General features: G+C 41.1%; 1 protein-coding gene across 3 annotated transcripts in view; it reads right to left on the bottom strand.

Annotated features, from left to right (window-relative positions):
* Nucleotides 1-4,738: 4,738 nt before the first annotated feature.
* The window catches only part of LOC121077120 (vascular endothelial growth factor receptor kdr-like), a 137,154-nt gene continuing 119,887 nt past the window's right edge, over nt 4,739-22,005 (bottom strand). For all 3 annotated transcript variants that reach the window (XM_040571994.1, XM_040571995.1, XM_040571996.1), the window contains 2 exons: nt 19,136-19,230; nt 4,739-10,365 (listed from right to left, as the gene is read on the bottom strand). In XM_040571994.1, the coding sequence (XP_040427928.1) occupies nt 10,155-10,365; nt 19,136-19,230 (306 nt within the window). In that variant the 3' untranslated portion in view covers nt 4,739-10,154. The remainder of the gene's footprint in view (nt 10,366-19,135; nt 19,231-22,005) is intronic.

Below are 22,005 nucleotides of genomic sequence, written 5' to 3'. Positions count from 1 at the left end.
GAAATAAAATCCCTGTTTCATTTGCAAAGGAGAAGACTCTCTCCTTACATTTTTGAAAACTTCCTATAACGAATGAAATTTGATTTGATTTCAGAGACTTTCCCTTCCAGAGGATTATGGTAAGAATGTGACACTGAAGGAAATTCTGGGAAATGGACAGTTCACAAAGAATAAAATGGACATGATTAGTTAATGAGTTAAACACTTTTTGCATGTGATAAAAAGATAAATTATGGTTTGAGAGAATACTGAGTAATATTTGTTATCTGGCAAATGAAGTAGAGTAATATTAAGAAAAACTAAAAGGCAAATGCATATGTGAAGCTGTAAGATAAGGCTACCTGGAAGTTTTCTTACAGTAGCCGACTTACACTTACTGCTTCACAATGTGAATGCCCTTTGTTTCACTTCTGTAAGTGAGATCAGTGTTACCTCTTCTTTTGTTTTGATGCAGACAAAAAAAAAATCATTATCCCTTAGGAGAGCTCTGCTGAATATCAAGGTAAATCACTAACCAGATATTTGGAAAGGCTAGACCTGGGCAGCATGGAAGTTTTATGCTGGTAATTTGACTGTGTAGACAAATGCAATTTACATGTAGAGAGGCTCTGTTAGAATGAAACAGTGAGTCAGACTTGATCATGCAGTAATTCAAGTTGGAAAGGACCTCAAGAGGTCTGTAGTTGATGCTCCTACACAGAGCAGGGTCTAGGCCCCTCTGGGCAACCTGCTCCACTCCTTGACTGTTGTTGTGGAGAAAAATGATGCTCCTTGTGGCCAGTGTGCACCTGTCTTGGATCAATTTGTCTCATTCACATCCTCCTGCCACGTACCACTGTGAAGAGTCTGGCTCCTCCTTGACAGCCTCATCATAAGCATGCGGGGGCTTCTGGTAGGTCCCCCTGAAGCCACCTTTTCTCCAGGCTGGAGGAGCCCAGCTCTCTCCCTCCTCTACTTACCCAGCAAGTGCTCCAGCCCCAGCCATCCCAGTGGCCCACTGCTAAGCTCAGTCTGGTTATCAACGCCTTGCTTGGACTAGGGGCAGTGGGAGCCAGAACTGGATGCACTCTTCCAGGTGTGGTCTGATGAGCGTGAAGTAGAGAGGGATAAGCACTTCCCTGGCCCCACTCCTGTCAGTGCAGCCCGGCTGGCTTTCCTTGCTGCATGGCACACTGCTGCCTCATGCTCACCTTGCGTCTACCAAGACCCACGGGGCCCCATCAGGGCTGTGCCCCAGCCGTTCAGTCCCCAGCACGTATTGCTTCAGGGTTTAGTTCTTTCCAAGTGCAGGTTTTGTCCTTGTTGAATTCCGTAAGGTTTCTAATGTAGCTCTTAATGTTTGAAACGGGTATTTATTTCTTTTTTTTGGATGGGTCAAATCCTACTCTGAGTGGAATCATTGAACTGAGTAAGCCACCTGTGTAGCTACAGTTTGCCCTAGAAAGTATGCAAATGATAGATTTAATTCTTTAGTATCATTACCATGGATTTAGATGAGAACATCCAGTCGATGTGTATTCCTGCCCTCTCTAGGACAGTAGGATGATGCCTTCTCAATGATCCTCCTCTGCCAGAGAGTTTGTGCTTCCAGACGTGCCAATTGCTCTCAGCAGTGAGAACCTTCATGCTTCATTGCTGAATTTTGTTCTTGCCTTTCCAACAGACTGTCTGTATTCCTCCCCATTTTTCTTACTTCTGTCTTTTCAGTGCTTCCTGTTTTGAAACAACCATGTGCTTTTTTTTTTTGACCTCCCCCGAAATAAATCTTGTGAAATCAATAGTAACGTAAAGAAAAGTCAATAAAACGATCCCTGCCATATATTCCAATGAACTCCTTGAGAACTTTTTTCCTTCCTAGTTTAACTTCCTTCAGGCCAAATAAGGCCAAACTTGCCCAGTCTGAGCAGCGTTTGAGTCCTGTACAGCTTTTATTATTGCTGTGACCTCTGTTGCTTGAACTAGATGAATAAACCACATTAGCAGGAAGGAAGAGTGGGCTGAATTTGTCTTATTAGGAACTACATTAAAGGAACACAAACTGTTGCATATGCCTACATTGGCCTACATGCATCATTACTTATTTTTCAAGCATGTTGTAAATTCTCATTTCAACTAAATCTACTTATGTATGTTCCCTGGCGAGTGAAAGGCTGACAAACAGCACCTCTTTGTCTCCTTGGTGGCCAACCTGCACTCTGAAAGAAAATCTGTGGACCTTAAAGATGCACAGCTTAAACCACAGAGGAAATCCTTCTTCATTATTGGGCATTACTTCTCAGTGAATAACAGGCTAGATTCAGGTCCAGGGAATTCTGTGTAGACCACGGATCCAGCGTAAGTAGCATCAGTGACAAAAGCACAGGACTCTCTGAAGGCTCTCCTCATTAATTTCATTTACCTTGACATTTGGCATTTGATATTAAGACAGCTTATATTTTGAAATATCCTTCATCATATTTCTTCCTGGGGGCAACAGTGCTGTCTTCAAGGCCACTTAAAGAAATACGGAATGGGAATATTTAGCAGCCACATTACTCTGCCATTGCTGGTTGTGCAGATGCAGAGTGTGTGTTCAAGGACTTCCCACAGAGAGGAGAGGAACAGGCAGGTCTCTGTGTGAATCAGTGCAGGTGAGGAAAGATGAAGTAAACTGCCAGAACTAAGATTTCCTGCATTCTGTTTCCTGAGTCCCTGTAGGAGGAAGCAGTTTAAACAAAATAGTTTCTCCTCTCTTCATTTTAATGAGGACTAACTCATCAGGCCACATTAACAATTGCAACTCATCGTAACCGACTTCAGCGCTGTTAAAAACACAGGCTGTATTTATGGCATTGCAGGGCTTTGTGCAGAGCGAGTTCATTACAGTACGGTCTGTAGGGGGCACTTAGTGCGCCATTTTAAACAGGCAATAGCCAGCAAGAAAATATATGCTGGGATCCTCTGAAAGACTTGGGCTACTTCATCGGTTTTGAGACAAAATTATTCTCTACTGCTTATGGGCCTCGGTGTGTATTAAGCATATAAAAATAACAGTATTTCCCACTCTTGCAGAGCCTTTGCACTTCACAAACTTTCATAAGTTTCCTGATTGGGGGAAGAAAAAGGACTCGACTGGAAATCAGAAAGCTGTATTCTTTTAGATTTTTTCTGTGATCAGGAGAAAATCTGTTCATCGTGCTCCTTTTGCTTCCCAGTTCCTGTTGTTTTCTTGGATTTCTGTCACTTAAAAACCCCAAATTTAATACTTTAGATAGAGATTTTCTGGTCTTGCATCTCTACATGCTGCTGCTGTAAAAACAAAAATCTTTTATGTCATATATGCCAAAAGGACAGAGGAGTTACATACCCTGGCCAAGACCTAAGAGAAAAGCTTACATCTCTTGATTACTAGTTTTGCCCCTTTTCCCCAAAAATTCTTTTTTAAGGAATGCCAAAACAGGGTACCTTGCACCCTGCTTTGATTGTGTGTATGTGATTAATAATAGAAGATGTGTGCTAAAAGCAAATCAGAGTTAATTTTGTATATTTTCCTTCCACCATTTAGCACATGAAACTCCCCATAAAGGAGGCCTAGCATGCAATGACTCATGCATTATATAAGTAACTAAAACATTTGATAGTTTACAGAGAAGAATGTACTTGCTCATTATGTGGATGAAAGGAGATTGCTGCATTTCAAATGACATGTATAATTTAGACACTTATTTCTAGGACTGTTTGGAACGGGGAGTGAAGAGAAACTTTAAAATGTTTGAAGTGACTTGAGTGCTTCATAGTTGTTAACGTGACTAGCAAAATACACAGACCAATAACTTTTAAGACTGTGCTAATGGAAGAATGGCTCTGAAACGCTAACATTTTTAATAATAACAGTATTTATTTTAAGACATAAATAGAAACTAGTTTTTGTCAGTCTGTAAAAATCTGCAAAGATGTCATATTTTTTCTGCCACTAGTTATCTGCTGTGCCACCAAAATGGAAAGAGGAATGGGAAATAGTATTTCACGAAGATTAGCCACTCAGTAAGGAAGATGTCATGCCTGCTGCATTTGAATATTTTTGGGAGAATATTTCCCCCATCCTTCTAAATATTAGACCCTAACTACGAAATTCGAGCATGTAATATTCTGATTTAAACAGTGCAGAGACCATTCAAGTGAGAATTCAATAACAGCATCCTGGCTGTGCATAGGGAAATATTTATGTAATTGTATTTGTTTTAGAATATTATGGTAATCTAAATGAGATGCCATTTCTGAAATTTGGAAGCTGAGCAACCTCCAACTGCTACCATGTTGTGCAAGTTATCTTCATACACTTATGTACTTACATGCTTTAGTGAACGTGGAGCTCATTCAGAAAGCATAAAGTGAACATGGAGCTCATTCAGAAAGCATAATTCTGATTCTATCGCAGGAGCCCCATTGATTTTTTTAACAAGACAGCAGTCTCTGTTTTTCATGGGCTGTTCTTGGCAGCAGCTAGATTTGTGGATTTCTCCAGCAAATTGGGCCAGCACCTTCCCAGATCTGTGAATCTTTTAAGCAAATATAGCTGTTGGATACCTCTGGGCAATGACACTGTGGCAGGTTTATGTCCTAAGTTTTGAGCCCCCTGTAGAAATTAATGAGATCTATGCCTTATAAAAATCTCTCAAAACTGTTGCATTATTTATTTATATTCTGCTTCAAGGACAACACTTTTCAAGCCAAGAGATGACACAAAGGAGCCCTGGGCTGTATAAATATAGAATCTTTTTATTTTTTTGGTTAATAGATACAGTACAATTTTTGACTACATAAGAAAGCGTTGTTTTCAGTGCATACATTCTTCAGACAGACAGGAACAGGGCAGACAAACATTCCTTAGTGTTCTGAGCAGTATGTGGCACTTAGTTTATCTTCTTCAAGTCCCTAGTTACTGGGTTTTCCCAGTTTTCATTAGCTGCTTTGACAGCTCAAGGTCTAAGGAAAAATTAATTGAGTAATAAGGATGTGCTGGCCCTTGTGGCCCAGGATTATGAGGCAGGACAATGGGACACTGCTCACTGTCCACCACACAAGTCTTCCTGTAACCAGTGTCCTTATGGCATTGTATTTGTTTGGGGTCCCAAATGACCCTGTCCAGTAAGTTTTCTTTTCTACATTAACAATAATGAAAACAACACCTGCCTCAAAGAAACAAGTCAGTGCCTGTGCTAAACACTTCTTGCTATACAGTGATCAGGGTCAAATCCAGAAGTCCTCCCTGAATTTTACTTGCCAAGTTGATTCTGGTGTCATTAGTTAGTCATTTATTTTTATTTTTATTTTTTTTTGTTGTTGTGTGTGGCACAGTATAAAAACAGGAGAATGGATCACAGGGTTTGGCCATTACTATTTGTAGGGAGGGACAAAAGAAATATTGCTACCTTCTGTATTTTTTCTTCAGTTTATCATAAGAAAGAAATAGACTGAGCTGTGAGATCCTGGCCAACTCCTTCATTCGGGAAAACCCAATAATGCTTTACCTTCTTATGTAGCTTTTTGCTAGTGATGTTTCCCTGCTAATATTTCCTGGTGTTGTCCAGTTGGTGCTGGTGGGAGCTAGAGTCCACCGACCCAAAAGCTCACCCTTAGGGCTGGAACGGGGCTAGATCACCTTGGTAAAGCAAGGCAGGACATGGCAAGGCAGTGCCGATGCTCAGCGTGAGGGATCATTGAGAGGAGAAGTCATGAACAGTTTACTGGCCAGTTAGAAGCTGCCATACCGACTAACATTTCTACAGTATACAAGAGCATAAATACAAGGAGGGAAGTGCCTGGCCACTATCCTAGGCAGCTGGCAAGCTGGCAAACTGCAGAGCAGTGTTGATATTAGTGGAACGTCTAAGCAGAGCAGTTTATACCTGCAGGCAGCCTTACATGTGTGTGTCTTCAGCATTTGGTGGGTTCGAATGTCAGTGCTTTCACTGGAAGCTGTTATTCAGAAAGACTTTAGGTTTTTGTCTGGCCTTCCTTGATATCCCGGGCAGATGGTATGAGCCCAGCATCCTGCTCAGGAACCCCTTCTGATGAGGACAGCTTGAAAGAAGCAAAGAGAAACCACATTGTTTGGGAAAGCACTAGGAGAAAGATGAGGTTCACATAGGTAAGACACCAATCTTTGTCTTGCTACAGATATCCAACACTGAAAAATCACAAGAGTAAAAAGCTTCTCTCATTGAGGGAAGTATAGAGAGATGCTTCCAGGCACATCAGTGTAAACTAGTTTCCTGTGCTATACTGGAAACATTTTTTATGTGAAAAAAGCTTACTTTAGGTTGTCTAGTTCAGCCTCTGCAAGAGCAGAACACACGAAATAGCTGCGAAGATCAGAGTTCTATCCCTGATCTTAGTCAAAAGGCAGAGAAAAGCCATCAGGGGGCTGTGAAGAGCAAATAACCAAGAAATGGGGGAAAAGTAGAGCAAAGAGGAGGTAGGAAACCAGACTGCCAAAAATACCAGCCTGAACAGCAACATGCAGGTGAAGGCACTTTTCCTTGGAAGCCTACATGGCAGGGGCAGGGGAGAAGACAACACCTTTCTGTGGTGAGCTCTGACTTCTTTTGCCCTAATTCTCTAGGGTTACAAGAGGAAAAAAAACAGTCAGAGTACGCACCATTAAACAAAACAAAGGTACTTCTTGATACCAGCTACAATTGAGCTCAGTCAGGTTAGTAGAAGCAGGTGGCTGACAAGAGTTGAATAAGAATCCCTGAGAAGTCTGAGAAAATAATCAACATCATATCACTTACACAATTTGGCCCCTTTTCATACTCTAGCAATACACCAGCCTTTAGTTGAAACAGAGGCAATGAAAATTCCTCCCCTTTACCTTGAGCTGCACGAAACACTCCCAGGAATGAGATAAACCTGCCAGATTCCTCCAGATCCCTGTTTCCTAATTGAAACTAAATACCATGGAGAGTAAGTGAGAGCCAGAGACATGAGAGCCAGGAGGAGACCTGCTATGAAATGGCACTTGTAGGGTACTGTAAACTGGAGCCTGGCCTGCAAGCATTAGTGAAATGTTTAGTAAAGATATTCAACTCTGTTATGTCTGGTATCTTTTGACTAAAATGTTACAAATATTACCATATAAATGAATCACTATATTTGTTGCTATTGGGTAAACTATATACATCATTGTAAGAAAAGAACAATAATTAAATTAAGGGAGGAGAGAAAAAGACAAACAAAATATTAGTAAATAAAATAGAAAACATATGTTCAATAATACTTTTAGGCAGTATTTTTGCTTGTTACATTTACCATAGGGGAAAAAACCTTCCACTCAAAATAAATGTTGGAAACACAGCCGCCCAAACGCTTGCCATTTCCAGAACACCCCAAGGCCATGAGGACAGGCTTGGAGGGTATCCTTGCTCTCCGAAGAAATCGTCATCGATGTTGCTCAAGACAGCTGTTGATTTTGCCACTGCAGAGGAGCCCTGAGTTTCCAGGGGGCTGGCAATGCAACCAGTGCTTTAAAACGTGTCTTGAGCACATGTGCCTGCACTCTGCTTTCACGTCATCTCAGGTGGTGCAGGACAGTCTGGTACATGTTACCGGGAGCCAGAAAGGCACCCGGCTGCCAGCATCCATCAGAGTATCCTCTTGGGTCCCACTCAGGAAACGCCCCTTGTATTCCTCGGGTTTCAAAGAAACCTCTACAGTTCATCCTTGATAAAGAGGAAAGACATTGTACTTGGCTCTCTTGGAAGCAGACAGTTCACGCAGCAGTGTTTCCCGCTCTTTTTCAAAACAGAGAGCATAGTTGTGTTTTCTTCTTCCTATATGTACTTATTTTAAAGTTTAAAAGCAAAGGTTTTTAAACATAGTTATCTTCTTACACTACATCACAAGGCACAGTAACAAACCATCTCACACTGATGCCATTAACAGTAGAGCTAGACAAACCATATGCACATTTTTTCCTTTTTGCCACATGAATAAATTATTGCGAAAGAAGCGATCCATTATTTGATCAGCGCTATAGATAGGTATTTTGTTATTTGATGAAAAACTGACCCAGTGAGCTTTCTGTGACTCATCAGATGAATTATCTCCCAGTAGTTTCCTCTGTTATTTGATCAGCCCTACTTAATATGCAAGTACTAAAACACAAAGAAGTGCAAAAATGACCATAAAGCAACTACAGAACCCAGCTATCTGCCAGGTCCACTATGAATAAGGGGCTCATGACTTTCTGCAGGTGATTTCTTTAATATGTCAAATCCGAAGCTGAGGAGAACAAGAAGTACAGTTCCCCAGAGCCGCTACTTCAGATGCTTTAGCATTCACAGTTAACATGGTATGGGGTTTGGAGATTTGTTTTCCCCCTTTGATAATACCTGAGGCTTTTTCTGTTTATTTCAAAGCAACCAACTGTAACTGAGCTTTCAGAAATGTTGTCTTCACTGCCGTGAGGGTGTTTGGGCTGTCTTCACCAAGGTAAAATAACTGTTTGGCAAGTGTTGGATATTTTAGAAAAAAAAATAGTTTGTAATCATTTCAGCTGGTAATCATGAAGGAAAATTCTTTCTCTGAAGAAGTCAAATCAGAATCTCAAGTCTAAAAAGAAAAGAAAAGGGCTGTGCAGACCTTCGAAGAAACTGCACAGAGAGAAAGTCATATGCAGATCTAGGTTTATAACTTAGGAGCTCATAGGCTTGACTGCCAATGAACATCTTTTTCATCTTTGCTTTTTATGCCTGAAAACTAGATACTTTATTCCTTCCTGGTTTTCTACCATCAACTCTGGTTGTTTCCTAGCACATAAAATGACAAGGATAATTTGTTTAGTTTTGAAGCTGCAGTGAGTACGAGCAGCGCTATGCACAAGACCTGGGTGTACGTACTGGCAGGCCAGTAGTCCTTGCCACACGCAGCCTTGGGTGGGGGATAACACACTCTGAATTTCTCAAATGGGAGAAGTGATGGTGGTGATCCCTTTGGTCTGACATGATCAGATTGCAAAAAAAGCTTTGAATTACTCATGAGGGGTTTAGATACAGAGGGCATGGCATATCAGACCAGTATTTACCTTGGCAAGACAGTCGGAGACAAATATGTGTCACATATGCTCACAGATTAGCATGGGCTAGTATAACCGAGATCAAACTGTTGGGCATCTGCCATAGAATTCAAAGGAAGTGCTTTTGGTTTTTTTGTAAATAATCTGTGTCCAGAAAGGAAGGAGAAAAATGTTGCTATGCTGATGCCTCAAGGGTATATGTGCATGTGTGTGTAACTCTGAGGGTGTTGGTGTTTTATGCACATTCACACAAACGTGTGCTGGGAAATGCTCTCTGCTTCCGCTAAAGAAGGTTCTTAGTTGATGCAGCGATGATGCCTTGCAGTCATTACAGATGCATCCCCATCAAGGTTCCCTATTGCATGTATGTTAAATAAATTGTTGTTTGGACAAGGAGGAAACACAGGGAAACATTTAAGCACGTTGTGTGCCCTGCCAGCCCAAGAGACCAGCCTGCCTCTTGATACATGAATACTGGCTGCTTTCTGGGTCCTGTATCATTTTAGGAGTGGATCCTATTGGCAGTGGAAATTACTAAATCACAAATTGTAACAAAAATATTTTGGATTTCAAAATATTTCAAAAACATTTATGGAAGGTGAATTCCCAAGTTAAGAAAAATGCTTTAATTTCTGGATTTTCACCAAAACGTTACAGTTTCTGGCGGTTGTTTTCAACTGATCCCTTACAACATCATACTAAACAATCCCTGCAGGATGTGTGCAGGACCAGCAGAATGAATCTTGTTTTCACAGCTAGCTTGACATGACTTGTGGTGACTATTACAGAGCTAATCTGCAAATGCCAATGAACAGTCCCAGCTAGGAAGGAAGGATGGAAACACTTGGGGCTTACAGCTCCTAATTACAATTCTGATAGAATTTTAATTCACTGCATGTGTTGCAATAGGCCTTTAAAGATAACATGGAGGATGCTCGTAAAGTGTTTCTGTTCACATCAGAGATGTGCCAGAAGAAACGTGAACCAGTGTGCTGTCAGATTTCCCTTCTGTTTTCACCCAAACCCTGTATGGAGGCATGTAAGAATCTAGCATGGTTAAGAGAGGAGCAAGAGGCCCTGCCTCAGGGTGGGCTGATTACACTGGAGGTGCAGAGTAGTGAATGACGGAGTTGTAATCTGGAGGTGGGCTGTGGCACTCCAGGTTGGGATCCATAGGAAGGAGAACAGAGTCTTCCAGTGTGAAGTCCATGGTGTCCTCTTCAACCTGCACTGCTGGCTGGTATTTGACAGCCTCACGCTCGTGGTCAGATAATATGGATTCTTTGCTCTTGCTAACAGCTCTCCGCCTGTTGAGAACAAACAATATAATATATTGACCCTGTCTCCTTAAGTTTTTGTCTCCCCATGTAATGAATAGTCAAAATTATTTAAAAATATATACATATATAAAGCACTTCAATTTAACTTTGCAGCATCCTGTAAGACAGTGACATTTTACAAATTGGATAATAAAACTGAATTACGTATTTCAGAGAACACAGTGTAATAAAAATAGATTTACAAGAAAATCCAGGAGTCCTGGTACCCTGTCTTCTTAGCTTTATACTTTTCAGTGTATTGTATATCTTAGCTATAAATGCACCCATCCTATACATACAATATTTTTCTCTCATTGTTCTGACACAGATCAGTAAAAACCTCACTTTTCTGAAAGTAGAACTGAAGACTGACTTTTCCTGAAGTGTAATAAAGGATGAATTAATTAATAATCTAAGTCAGACTCCAATTTAAAATGATACTGGAAGCATTGTAGGGCAAGATCTCTCTCATATTCTCTAGCCCTTTAAAATTACTGAGCAGTACGCTAGTGAGGGGCAGTGCTTTTCAACATTACAACTGCTGGCCTGTAACTGATCCTATTAAAGAGAGCCAGGTTTCATTTTCTGCTGTCTCTTCTTATTATAGGTGATTCAGGTGGTGGGAGAGAAGTGACTTACATCGCACAGAGCAACATCAATGTTAAAAGTGGGAGAACCTGGAATTTGTATCACAAGGTCACCTTGAGGAAGTGGCGTGGAAGAAAAGGTACTTTCTCTTGTAGGCTGCCTTAAATACAATGTTTTAAGCCTGGTTTCTTCTGAGTAATTCATTGAAAGAGGTTTGGATAATTTAGGATTGGTTCTGATAAGGATCCCAACCTGAGAATGGCTTTTGAACTTCTCCACTTTGCTTAGGACCCTTTAACATGCATCTCTTTGGAATAAGCCTCGCTCGCAGACTGATCACGGCACCGCTCAGGTCTCAGTTCAGAATGACTCATGAATGTGCCTGGGAGAACTGAAAATCAGGTAGTGCTGAAGCACTTTGTGTATTTCACATGTGTTTAAAGGAGCATAAAGCTACATCATAATGACCCTAACCAAACCCAAATAATCAATAGCCATCAAATGATTGTATTATTCGTTATACTTAATTTATTTGTACTGCTTCAGTGACTACAGTCCCCAGCAGCTCATCAGGGATTCAGAGTGCTGGGTGCTTTACAAAGAACGCAAAGCAGGTTCCTGCTCCAGTAAACATAAAACAGTAACTAAGAGACAGATACAGTAATTGGAGGAAGGAGGACAAATATTGTGAAAAGGAGAAGTTGGTGATTTGAGACACCGGTTGTGTGTGCTGACACGTTTTTGTGGAGGTACAGCAAAGTACCACTGTTGACTTAAGAGCAGGTTGATGCTGGGCATGACAGAATTGCAGTGGATACTAGGCACAGCTCCTCTCTACTGTGAAAGGATATGACTTGCCAGTTGTGCTACTGTGACTGCAGAAGTTGTGTTATCTTGCCTCTGAATCTGGAACGTGCCAAAAGCTTCCATTTTCCTATAAGCAGCAGATATTCTAATCTGGATGACAGAATTAGCATCAGTGCCTTCATTTAAAAATTTTCTAATTCTGAGTGTGCATGGATAATGCAGTGCATTGGCTAAGACAGAACACCAGTTTACGAATCTGTCCACAACCACATTTAACAGTCTGTAGTGCCCATCTGTAAATTATCCATCCCTGTAGTTCTCCTCTTAGGAAAGTGTGTGGAGTAGGTGATGCTGTGGATATCCTAGTCCATGAAGCTAGTCATTCGAAGCCAGGAGCTGAGATGTGCAGCCAAATTCAGACTTAACAAACAGCTGCAACTCCAGTCAGCTGCGCTGGGAGATTGGCTACCTCATGGCTGGCTTGATTTGAGCATGTGGCTTTCCACAGAATGTTGCATCTCCAGCTTGGTCTCTAGGAAGTGAAGCCAGGACCACTGAGTTGTAAGAGCCAGCCCACCACCTCTTGTCCATCTAGAGTAAACTTGGGTTCTGTGACTTCTTAAATGCAAGTACATAGTTTATAGATGCAAGCTAATGTTACTGAGCTCTTAGGATTGCATAGAGCATTGAAACCAAACCTGTTGACTGGCAAAGCAGAAATTCTGAAATAAGTAGTAAGCCTGAGAGCTCCAACAAAAGCGTAGCACGCTTTGATTTCACAATCTAAGTTTTTCCTCTCTGTCCAGAGAAAATCCTGAGTGGAAGCTTTTTCTCTGTACTAGACATTTGGCAGCTGGCTCTGTTTGCACACACACACACTTTCTTTGCAGATTAATTATTCCCTGGCTTCACTAACAGAACCACAATTTGCTTGTCTGCTTATTTATGTATTTTTATTCTTGTTGCTCAGTCCTATTGACTTGTGTCAGACAATTCCATGGATGCTCTGGCATTCAATTTGCCAGGTATTAAAGTTGTCAGTGGAGACAGGGAGAAGCTTGAAAGTATCTGTTTAACTTGCCCCCCAACCTGCATATCTCAGAGTGCTAGAGAAAAGAAATGTTATTAGGGTTTAGTCTGGCCACACAATAGGAAATTTTCGACCCACATAGACTCCCAGTAAGAGTTCTTGTTAGGTTTCTGCCTCTCGAGGTCAGGACACTGGATCCAAGAATGACTTGGTCTATCACTGAAATCATGCTGGTGTTTGAGAAGGACTCATAAATGCTGACATCTAATATTTGCTCCAAAGACAGAAGGCTGATGAGTTAGGTCAGAAGAAGCAAATTTTGTCGTTAGTCATCTTATGGCAGACCAAAATGCAATTAACTTTAAAAACTACTCCTTTCATTCTAAATATATTTCCTAAATTAAAGCTATCCAAGGGTCTTTGCATTTTTCCCTTTAATGCTCTATATTTACTGACACTTCAATCTCCTCTGTTCATACTCAGCCGCAGAGAAATGTACATATGCTTGGACTGTATATGGGAAAACTAGACTGCGGCTTCCCATTTCTGTCTGTCCTTGAAATCTCATTTTTTTACATAGAAACTGACACACTGAATCAGACGATCAGTCCATCTGCATCTTGCCTCTGGCAGTGGTCAGTACTTAAGGCTTCAGAGGAAGCCAAACCCCCTTATGCTCTGAGCCAGTTGTACCATCCCGTATAAGATAAAAACTTCTCCCTCAGCCCCACAGATCAATATTTTCTGACTGAGGTCATTAGATTTGATTAATCATACAATTATATAGCTACAAAAGATAATAATGGTTATGCAATTAAATAATTTTATTAAAAACTAGCCATTGCTTGGTTCGGTGCTTGTCCTGGCTTGGTATTACAGCACCCCAAAAGGTGTTTCCTGAGCCTGATTTTGCCAAACTCCTGAACGCTGCAGCTGCAGGAGGTGATAAAAGAGATGGTCAGTTTTGATAAATCTCCTCCTAACTGTGAATGTGTCAGCCCAGCCCCACGTGGCTGTCAGTATTCTCACCACAGCACAGCGGTGGAGATGTAGGTGTGTGAATTAGGTGACATTCAGCTGAAATCCATTTGCCCACTGACCCCAGCTGGTCCCATTTTACACAGTGCCCAACTCTTTGGTCATTCCAAGAACATGTACTATTTCAGGCAAGATAAGGCACTTGACTCCTCTCCTTCAGCAGGGGTCTTGCAAATTAGGGAGGTTTATGGGGGGAAGCACAAAAGCAAGGAAAGCACTGGAGGAACCAGAGGTGGAGGAGGAGAAGAATGCAAACTGGTAGCAGCAAATGAGCTGAGAACAACATTCATCATAACCGGGAAATCCTGCAGCACTTCAGGATGTGTATCTGTGGTGTCCCTGAGCCCAGAGCCAGTGTTGCATTTGTGAGATTTCAAACCAGGTCTGCGACAGAGGTTCCTCCTAGGTGGAGGAACCTAGCTGAAAGGCTGCCAGGTGAGTAAATAGGACTATACCCAGGAGATGGATTAGCACAGTGCTTGTGCTCCGTGCCACTGCGTGTATGTGCGGTGTCTGCGGGGCTCCTCTCTGTTCATGGCTCTCATGTCCCAGACACAAACCTGAACAAGTGCATTTTAGTTTGGTGCTGTGGTGTGGGTAGTGAGAGCCATTTTCAGTTCCCATTTTTACTGTGCTTTGTCAGAGTTTCTGATACAGATGAAGCTGTAAAGTCTAGGAATTAAACTAGATGAAGGAAAACTTAGCCTGAATGTTAAGTAATCTTTCACAAGATTTTTTTAAGTTTTCCAAAGAGGGGCCAAAGTTGCTTAGAAGATACCACAGAGGATAATCCTGTAATAGTTAGAAAGCCTAAATGAGTTAATGAGACTTTTTCATCCTTCTGTATGAACCAGAGACTTCGGTAAGAGGTAGAAAAACACTGCGATTGCCAAGAAGCTGGCAGATCATGACTAGGGCTGTTTATTTTTATCTGAGAGGGAGGCAGTTTCTAATAGCCTAAACCTAAGGGTCAGTAACTTAAAGAGGAGCACAGAGAGAGGTGACTGTAAGAAAATCACCCTGTCCAGTGTGGGACTGCATTACAAGATGCAGCACTTATTCCCCGTGCTGCCGAGCTGCTCTTACTGCTTTGCAATAAAATGCCCAAGTATCTTGCCCTGAGTAGAAAAAACTAATAGTCTGTTGTGTCCATGTAGAAATCGTGGGCTTATTCAGAAGCTGTGTTTAGGGAAAGATGAGAAATTGGGCTGAGCATTGCCAAGTAGACCTGTTTGTCTCCTGACCGCATCTCGTAACAACTTGTAGGAGCTTCAGGGCCCTGTAGCAGCTATCATAGGTGTCTAATGAGGCACAGAGTAACAGAGATTAATTTTCTTTATTTTTTCAGCAATGAAAGAAGTAAAAGGGTTATTTTTTTCCCCTGATACTTATTACTGATGCAGTTTGCTTTAATGCATTCTGGACAGAGTACTGTGCAGTAGGAATTTAATCCTGGGTGCCCCTCTGGCTATATCAGTGCGATCAGTAGTCTACTGGCAAGGAAAGCTTAAGGGGTTAGGATCAAAAATACATTGTTTTGTGAAACATTTCTAAACACAAAGCACATCTAGAATAAAGTTTTAAGAGGCCAAAGCCACCCAATTATTAAGTATGCGTCCCCTTGCATGTGTGGCAAAGTCAGTCAGCTATCTGAAATTCAAACCACCCAGAATAAAAGCCTCTGACATTAGCTCCAGCAGTCTAAAAGCAGTGAGATGAAAAGCACTGCAGTCAAAACCAAGCTGGAGTCCTTGCCACTATAAGCATATATTATAATTCTAGGAAAAAATTGGCTTGCATAACTTTCCCAGTAGGTACTGACTCAAAGTTTCTTGTATTTGGAGAGCTCAAGTCAGGTCATTGTGCAAGGTGCTGCATGACACAACGCGAAGTACATTTGCTATCTCAGCATCTTCATCATGGAAGAAAAATCTGCTGAAGCTGGGTTCTGCTGTAGAGCAAAAGTATTTCCATAGCTCATTTTTCTGAGATGTTGCAGAAGGTTTTTGGCCCAATTACCTGGGTTGCATTGTTGTTGGGCACCTTGCATTCGGATGTGAATGCCTGCTGCTCCCAAGCAGAATCACTTTGTTTCAATGTTGTTGATTTGCCTTAGGCCCAGTTTGGCTTTGGCAAAGGCAGAGCCCTCAGTGATGTGATCTGGATGCAGAATCCAGCGCCCAGAGCGCATCAGCTGAGCCTCAGTCGGCTGGTGTCATGGGCCTTGGCCAGATCCAGACAAGTAATTTCGAAGTAACTGAGGATAATTGGATTGGGGGGGAAGAACGGAGAGGGATGGAGGGAGGACAACTGAGCAGATATCAAACCTGTCAGAATTAAACCTATTATAGCTTTAACCAATAACTTGATTATAGAGGCTCTGGGAGAATTCGGAAGCAGTGCTTGGCAGTAGCCTGTTAACAGTACGAGATGAAACCTGACAGAGTCATCCCGTCATGAAGTCCCCTCTGTGCTGAACGTGCTTCCTCGAACGCTAACTCTGGTGTCATTATCCAGGTCAGTCTTTCTGTCCCTCCTACAGCTACTGCTGTAGCTTTAGACTGCAGCAGGACAAAATGCTGAGAGCTCAGAAATGGTTAGCCCAGCCTAACAGTGCCCCGAGTATCAGATTCACCTCCAGTAAACTCTTGACACTGACACACCATGGTGTGTAGTGTTGCCAAATTTTAAACTTGACAGAGAAATGAATACAAGATAAATAAACAGCAAGATTTTGGCAAAAATAATAAATGCAGCCACCCTGGTTTAGAAAACATGCTAAGCCTTTGAACAGTTTTGTTTCATAAAAGAAAGACATTTGGAAAGGATCCAGGGTAAATGTTTTTGATAAGGAGAGATATACAATTAACAGGGGTGACTTTATCTCCCCTATTAAACCAGAGCTCATTTCTGACCTCCGTTAGCCATTTGGAGACTATTCCATATGCTTTTGAGGCTTATTTTGCAAGTCAGCAGTGCAGAAGGACCAAGGGGTGTCATGCCCTCAAACAAGGGGGCATCAAGATGCTCTCCAACTACGTAAAAAAAATGTTATTTGTTCCAGCGATAGGCAAGGTTATACAAACAGCTGACAAAATAGCCTTCTCAACTGGACCCCAAACACTCGGGGAAGGATCTGTCCAAGAAAAAGCACACCTCTGCCTGCTTAGAGGTAGCTATGCTCCTGGGAATGAGGAGACAACAAACAGCTTGCTGCCCTGTTTGCTTTTATAGCAGACCTTTGTTAAGATGGTCTTTGTGGTCTGGCTGGCACAGCAAGTATCAGATAGCTCATGGTGAGTGGAATCCCGTGGAAGCACTGGCTGTAAGTGGGACAGCCCCACATGCTGGGGGTCAGGCAGAGATTCCCTGAACGCCGCAGAGTGGTGTTACTTCACAGTCACTCCCAGTGGGCCTGATAGCAGTTCAGAAGGTTTTCCTGGAAATCTCGAAAGAACAGGCTGTTACAGAATTTTTGTGTTTCTGCCTGCATCTGGCTGGCTGTTGATTTTGTGATTTTCATCAGAAGGCTTGGAAGGGGGAGACAGAGAGCCTTTCTCTTCCACGATTCCCTCCAACTATTTATCCAAGGGATGGAAAATGCAGTAGGGGAAATAGCAGTCAGAGATGATTGACTGAAGCCTTTAGGACAAATCCTATCTGGGAGGCTGCTTGTGTGTGTGAATGTGCCGGATTAGTGTCAGCATGACATCATGCAGCAGAGAGGTAGATCAAACCAGGTAAGTATCCTGGCAATCCAGTTCCTGACATTTGAGCTGCTTTTTTTAGAGCTGGTGCCATTTGGTCTCCATAGCAATGCGTTGTGCTGTGCAGAAATCCTCTCAGCACAGACACATGGAACCTCATCTGGCTCTCCGCTAGTCCTGCACCAGGTACGATGCTGTGACAGTGCCACACACAAAATACTTCAAGGCTCTCTAGCCTTTGCTATGTAACATTTGCCCTTTTCCTCTTTCTCCTCTTCTGCCATCAGACACACATAGGGTAATTTATGGTTTTAAGGCCTGATAAGGCAAGGCAAGTTTCTTCCATCTTGCTTTTCTCTTTGTATGAGGGAGTGGCAGCTCCTCTGAAATAGTCTTATATTCTGACTGTGCATTCTCATGTTCTCTCTCCCTTACTATGCAGAAATCGTGCTATTTTTTTCTTGATGAAGAACAAGGAATTGCTCTGGTGGGGAAGATCATTGAATTTAATAAAGAGGAGGCCAATAGATATCTCATCAATAAATTTCAGAGAAAACTCTAGGCAATTCAGTTAAAATCTCATTAGCTTACTTAACTGAACAGACACAGAGATCCTTGCTATAGAATTGTTTTTTAAAAATAGTTTGGGTTGCTAATCTTTGAAATTCTACACATTGACATCTGAATCAGTAAATGGATTACTACTGCTATTATTCTTTTCTAGGAAGGTAAAAACGGAGAAGACCGGTCTAGGTCTACTCTCTGCCTCTACCCAATTGCTACAAAAATATAAAGAACTATTAGCTAAGATGGTATCCACTTTTGTTCTGTGATGGTCCGTACTATGAATGGATAACGTACATCAAACTTTGGCATAGCCTCTGTTTGTAAGACAGATCTGAAAAATGCAATTCATAGGATCCTGTAGGTGGTAGGCTTAAAGGTAGTCCCCCCCAGTTCTCTGGGGGACTGTCATCATAGTAATGAAAAAACAAGTGTAGAAATCACAGTTCTGGTAAATGTACCTTAGACAGCTTTGCAGTGCTTATACTATTCTTTATCAAACATTCCATGCATATATCTATACTCTCCTTTACTAAACATTGCTTCTTAACTTTTCTCACATCTCATCAGATGCAAAACTGCCAGTCCTGTATCTAAAGTCTACTTGACTTTTTTGAAAAAAAAAAAGAAAAAAACAGTTAAATTGATTGATAAGACTTTATGTGCTCAAAGCTGATGAAATGAGTTTTCATTTTTATCACATGAATCAATTTATTGTGTTAATTATCCTTCTTGTAACATAAATTTGACAATACTGCCTTCCTTCCAGAGACCTGGAAGTGAGTTTTATGTTCAACTTCTTTTTGGAAGCAGTTTACATCATACTTTCCTTGATCTTAAAATACATTAACTGTGACCTTTCTGTTACAGTATTGAAACCCAGAGTTGCTTCTCCTTCTAGCCTGTTTAGATTGTGTAACAGTTTTTCTTTTGGAATCGGAAACAAAATTGTAAACTTTGGAAGCATTTTTCTGAATGGAACACTGACTTACAAAGAAATAAACAAAAAGTACTCAGTACTCACGCTAGCGCCATGATCCCATAAGGCCAGGAACGGATTTCCAGCCTCTTTGGGCTTTTTATCTCATCTGACGTCAGCACCATCCCACTGTCTGACTCCTGTATAGCAAAAGGAAGAGGACATCAGCAGAGTGCCAACTGATGTGACAGCATGGAGCACTTTTAAATTAGAAGTGGTTTGCCAAGGGGAGAGCGTGGAGAAGAGTCAGACTAAACCAGTATTAAAGTCAGTGGAGAAAGAAAGTCAAGTATCTAGTTAAAATAACAAACTCTGGCTATTATTTTGCGCTGATGCAGCTTTGGGGCAAGTCGATAGAACTTCACCTTATCAAATTATCTCCAGCTACAGAGCAGGTAAAACAAGGGCAGGGGAATGCAGCTTCTCCTCCATGGTGGCCTGTAGGGGTTGGGGCTCCTTGTCTAGGCAGTTATTAGGGGGAGACGGCCAACAAGGTGGCCATCCGTAGGTGTTATATTGCAGTGCAGTATACTGCTGCTTGCGTACTGGAGTTTAATGTAGAAGCTACCAGCTATTCCACGTAATTGCAAGATCATGGATATTATCATGTAGAATGGAATACCAGCCAAAAACCTGCAAGGCATGTGTTTGCATCAGAACTTTCAATTGCATGCTATTTAGTGACACGCTTAACACAGAAACACAGAGATATGGCCACATGGTATATGAAATCAAGCCCATTCCTCCGAATAGTCTCTTATCAGGGCCAGTTTCATCAGCTTTTAGCCAACTGATCCTGATAATGATGCTGTTTAGCTTGAGAACATTTACCTTTTTTTTATGATGGTCATTTTTAAAAAAACTGTTTTAAATGTACATTAATGTACCAATATGTAGCTGTTGTAACACTGAAAATGCTTTTTTTTTTTTCGTATTTTGAAAATGCATTCTTGAAATGAACATATCAAAAAAACAATTTGACATTTTCAAACCTGAAATTGATATTAAGTAGGCCATATGGGTATCATCTAGATAGGACAGCTGAGACACAGGAATGGACAGAAATTCATAAAGAATATATCCAATAATACTGTCTACGCTCATCAGATAAATCATAACTTAAATACCTACAAGAAATACACTGTGTGTTAGAAACAGATATATTTAGGGGGGAGTGGAAGTTCAGTATCAGTTTGGCAAATCCAGATGTCTTGCAAGAATATATAGCCTAAAAGGCTAATTGTGCTTGAGATATGAAATTTTCGTGACCTATCCCACAAAACTATCTTGATTAGATTTAAAGTTGAGGTTGTGATGCAGCTGCACCTAAAATTGAGTCTCAAGGTTGTGATTAAGATCAAGCTGTTATTGTGTTAAGTGCTACACCAGTTCACAGACATGTACAGTCCTTGTTTTAAGTAAGTTTCAAAATATTAAATATCCCGAGGGATTTCTTTGCATTTGAAATATTTCCTGATGCTGAAAAGTTGCACAAAAAACATGTTGTCTATCAAAATCAAGAAAGCAAAAGACTTCAACATGGGAAGTGAAACTGTAGTTATCTGTATTTTACCATTCAATCTGACTAAAACAGAAAAAATAAAAGCAAAAGCTTTTTAATAAATGTTTCGGTAATATATCAGTTGTTAATAAAATCAGTTCAGAAACTGCTTTTCAATATATAAAGTAAAATCTTAAATTAATTAGAATCTGTCAAAAACTTTCGTCTGAATTTCTCTCTGCCTTTTATCTTTATTATTTCTCTGTAAAATATGTGGTCTAGAAATAATTCATCTGATTACTGCTTTTCATTCTGCTTACAGAAAAATTGTTAGAAAATCTTAGCAGAGACTACAGAGAAGTAGCACAATTGCAGGAAGGCGTGGTAGAGCACTTTTAGAGTTCCTGGGCAACTATTTGAAATAATGACCAAACCAGTATTCATGTCTTGGTATTTAAGATAATTACAGTAATCTAAGTACACTTAATTAGTCCAAAAGTAGATCACATCACAATTTCACTTTAAAAGATTCCCGTTGAAATCTCACTTTCACTTCTGATCTGTTAATGTATTACCCTTTTTTTGAAGCTTTTCTCCCTCCATGTAAGGACCTTAAAATGCCAAGAAGGAGCATTTAGGAAAGTAATGCTCATGCTGGCAGCAGTAATCTCTTACTGATACCAGATCTATCTACTAAATGTCTTTGCGTGATTCAGAGGGACAGACTTTTATCTTGCAAAAGGAAAGATGCAAGAGCCAGGGAAAATGCTAAGCCTTCTAATCCCTAAGATTCACTGGTAAAGGCGCAGAAATTACATTTGGCAAAATACTAGGGAATAGCGGGCATTGAGGCTGTGCTAACAAGGGGACAGACGAGATAGATGTTCCATTTGTCAAGGACCTAATATATGTCCAGGACAGGTTGTAGCTGGAGACTTGACCCTTCTCAGGAGAGCTGATTTGAGGAAGGGCTGGCTGCTCAAGGGGGAGCGGTAGTTGGAGGGTGCGGAACTGTTCCCTGAGCATCTGAGCAGATAAACTGACGTGTTCCTATAAAACTGCACACGTCCTTCTTTCCTGTTTCTGCTCCTAGCCAGCTGATGCATGCCTTCTTCCATTTCTATCCAATTTCTTCCAATTTCTGTCTGCTTCAAACATGCATTACAAGGGGCTGTCCGTAGTGACATAGAATCACTGAGTGCATGTGGCACTGCAGCCCACAATACCTGAACTGTAGAGGACATTTATGAGTTTTGTTTTGTTTAAATAAGGAAGTAAAAACAGAAACTAATCTTCACCTTTGGAACCTGTAGTTTCAGGGGAAGGCAACAAGCTGAACCATCATTCCACAATGAAACAGGCTTTTGTTTTCCACTGGAGTGCAAATGAAACCAATACCCTCCCACCTGCAGAG

This window comes from Cygnus olor, chromosome 13 (genome assembly GCF_009769625.2).
Source record: "Cygnus olor isolate bCygOlo1 chromosome 13, bCygOlo1.pri.v2, whole genome shotgun sequence".
In the NCBI taxonomy this organism is placed as follows: domain Eukaryota; kingdom Metazoa; phylum Chordata; class Aves; order Anseriformes; family Anatidae; genus Cygnus; species Cygnus olor.
This window is presented reverse-complemented; position numbering and strand designations above follow the sequence as displayed.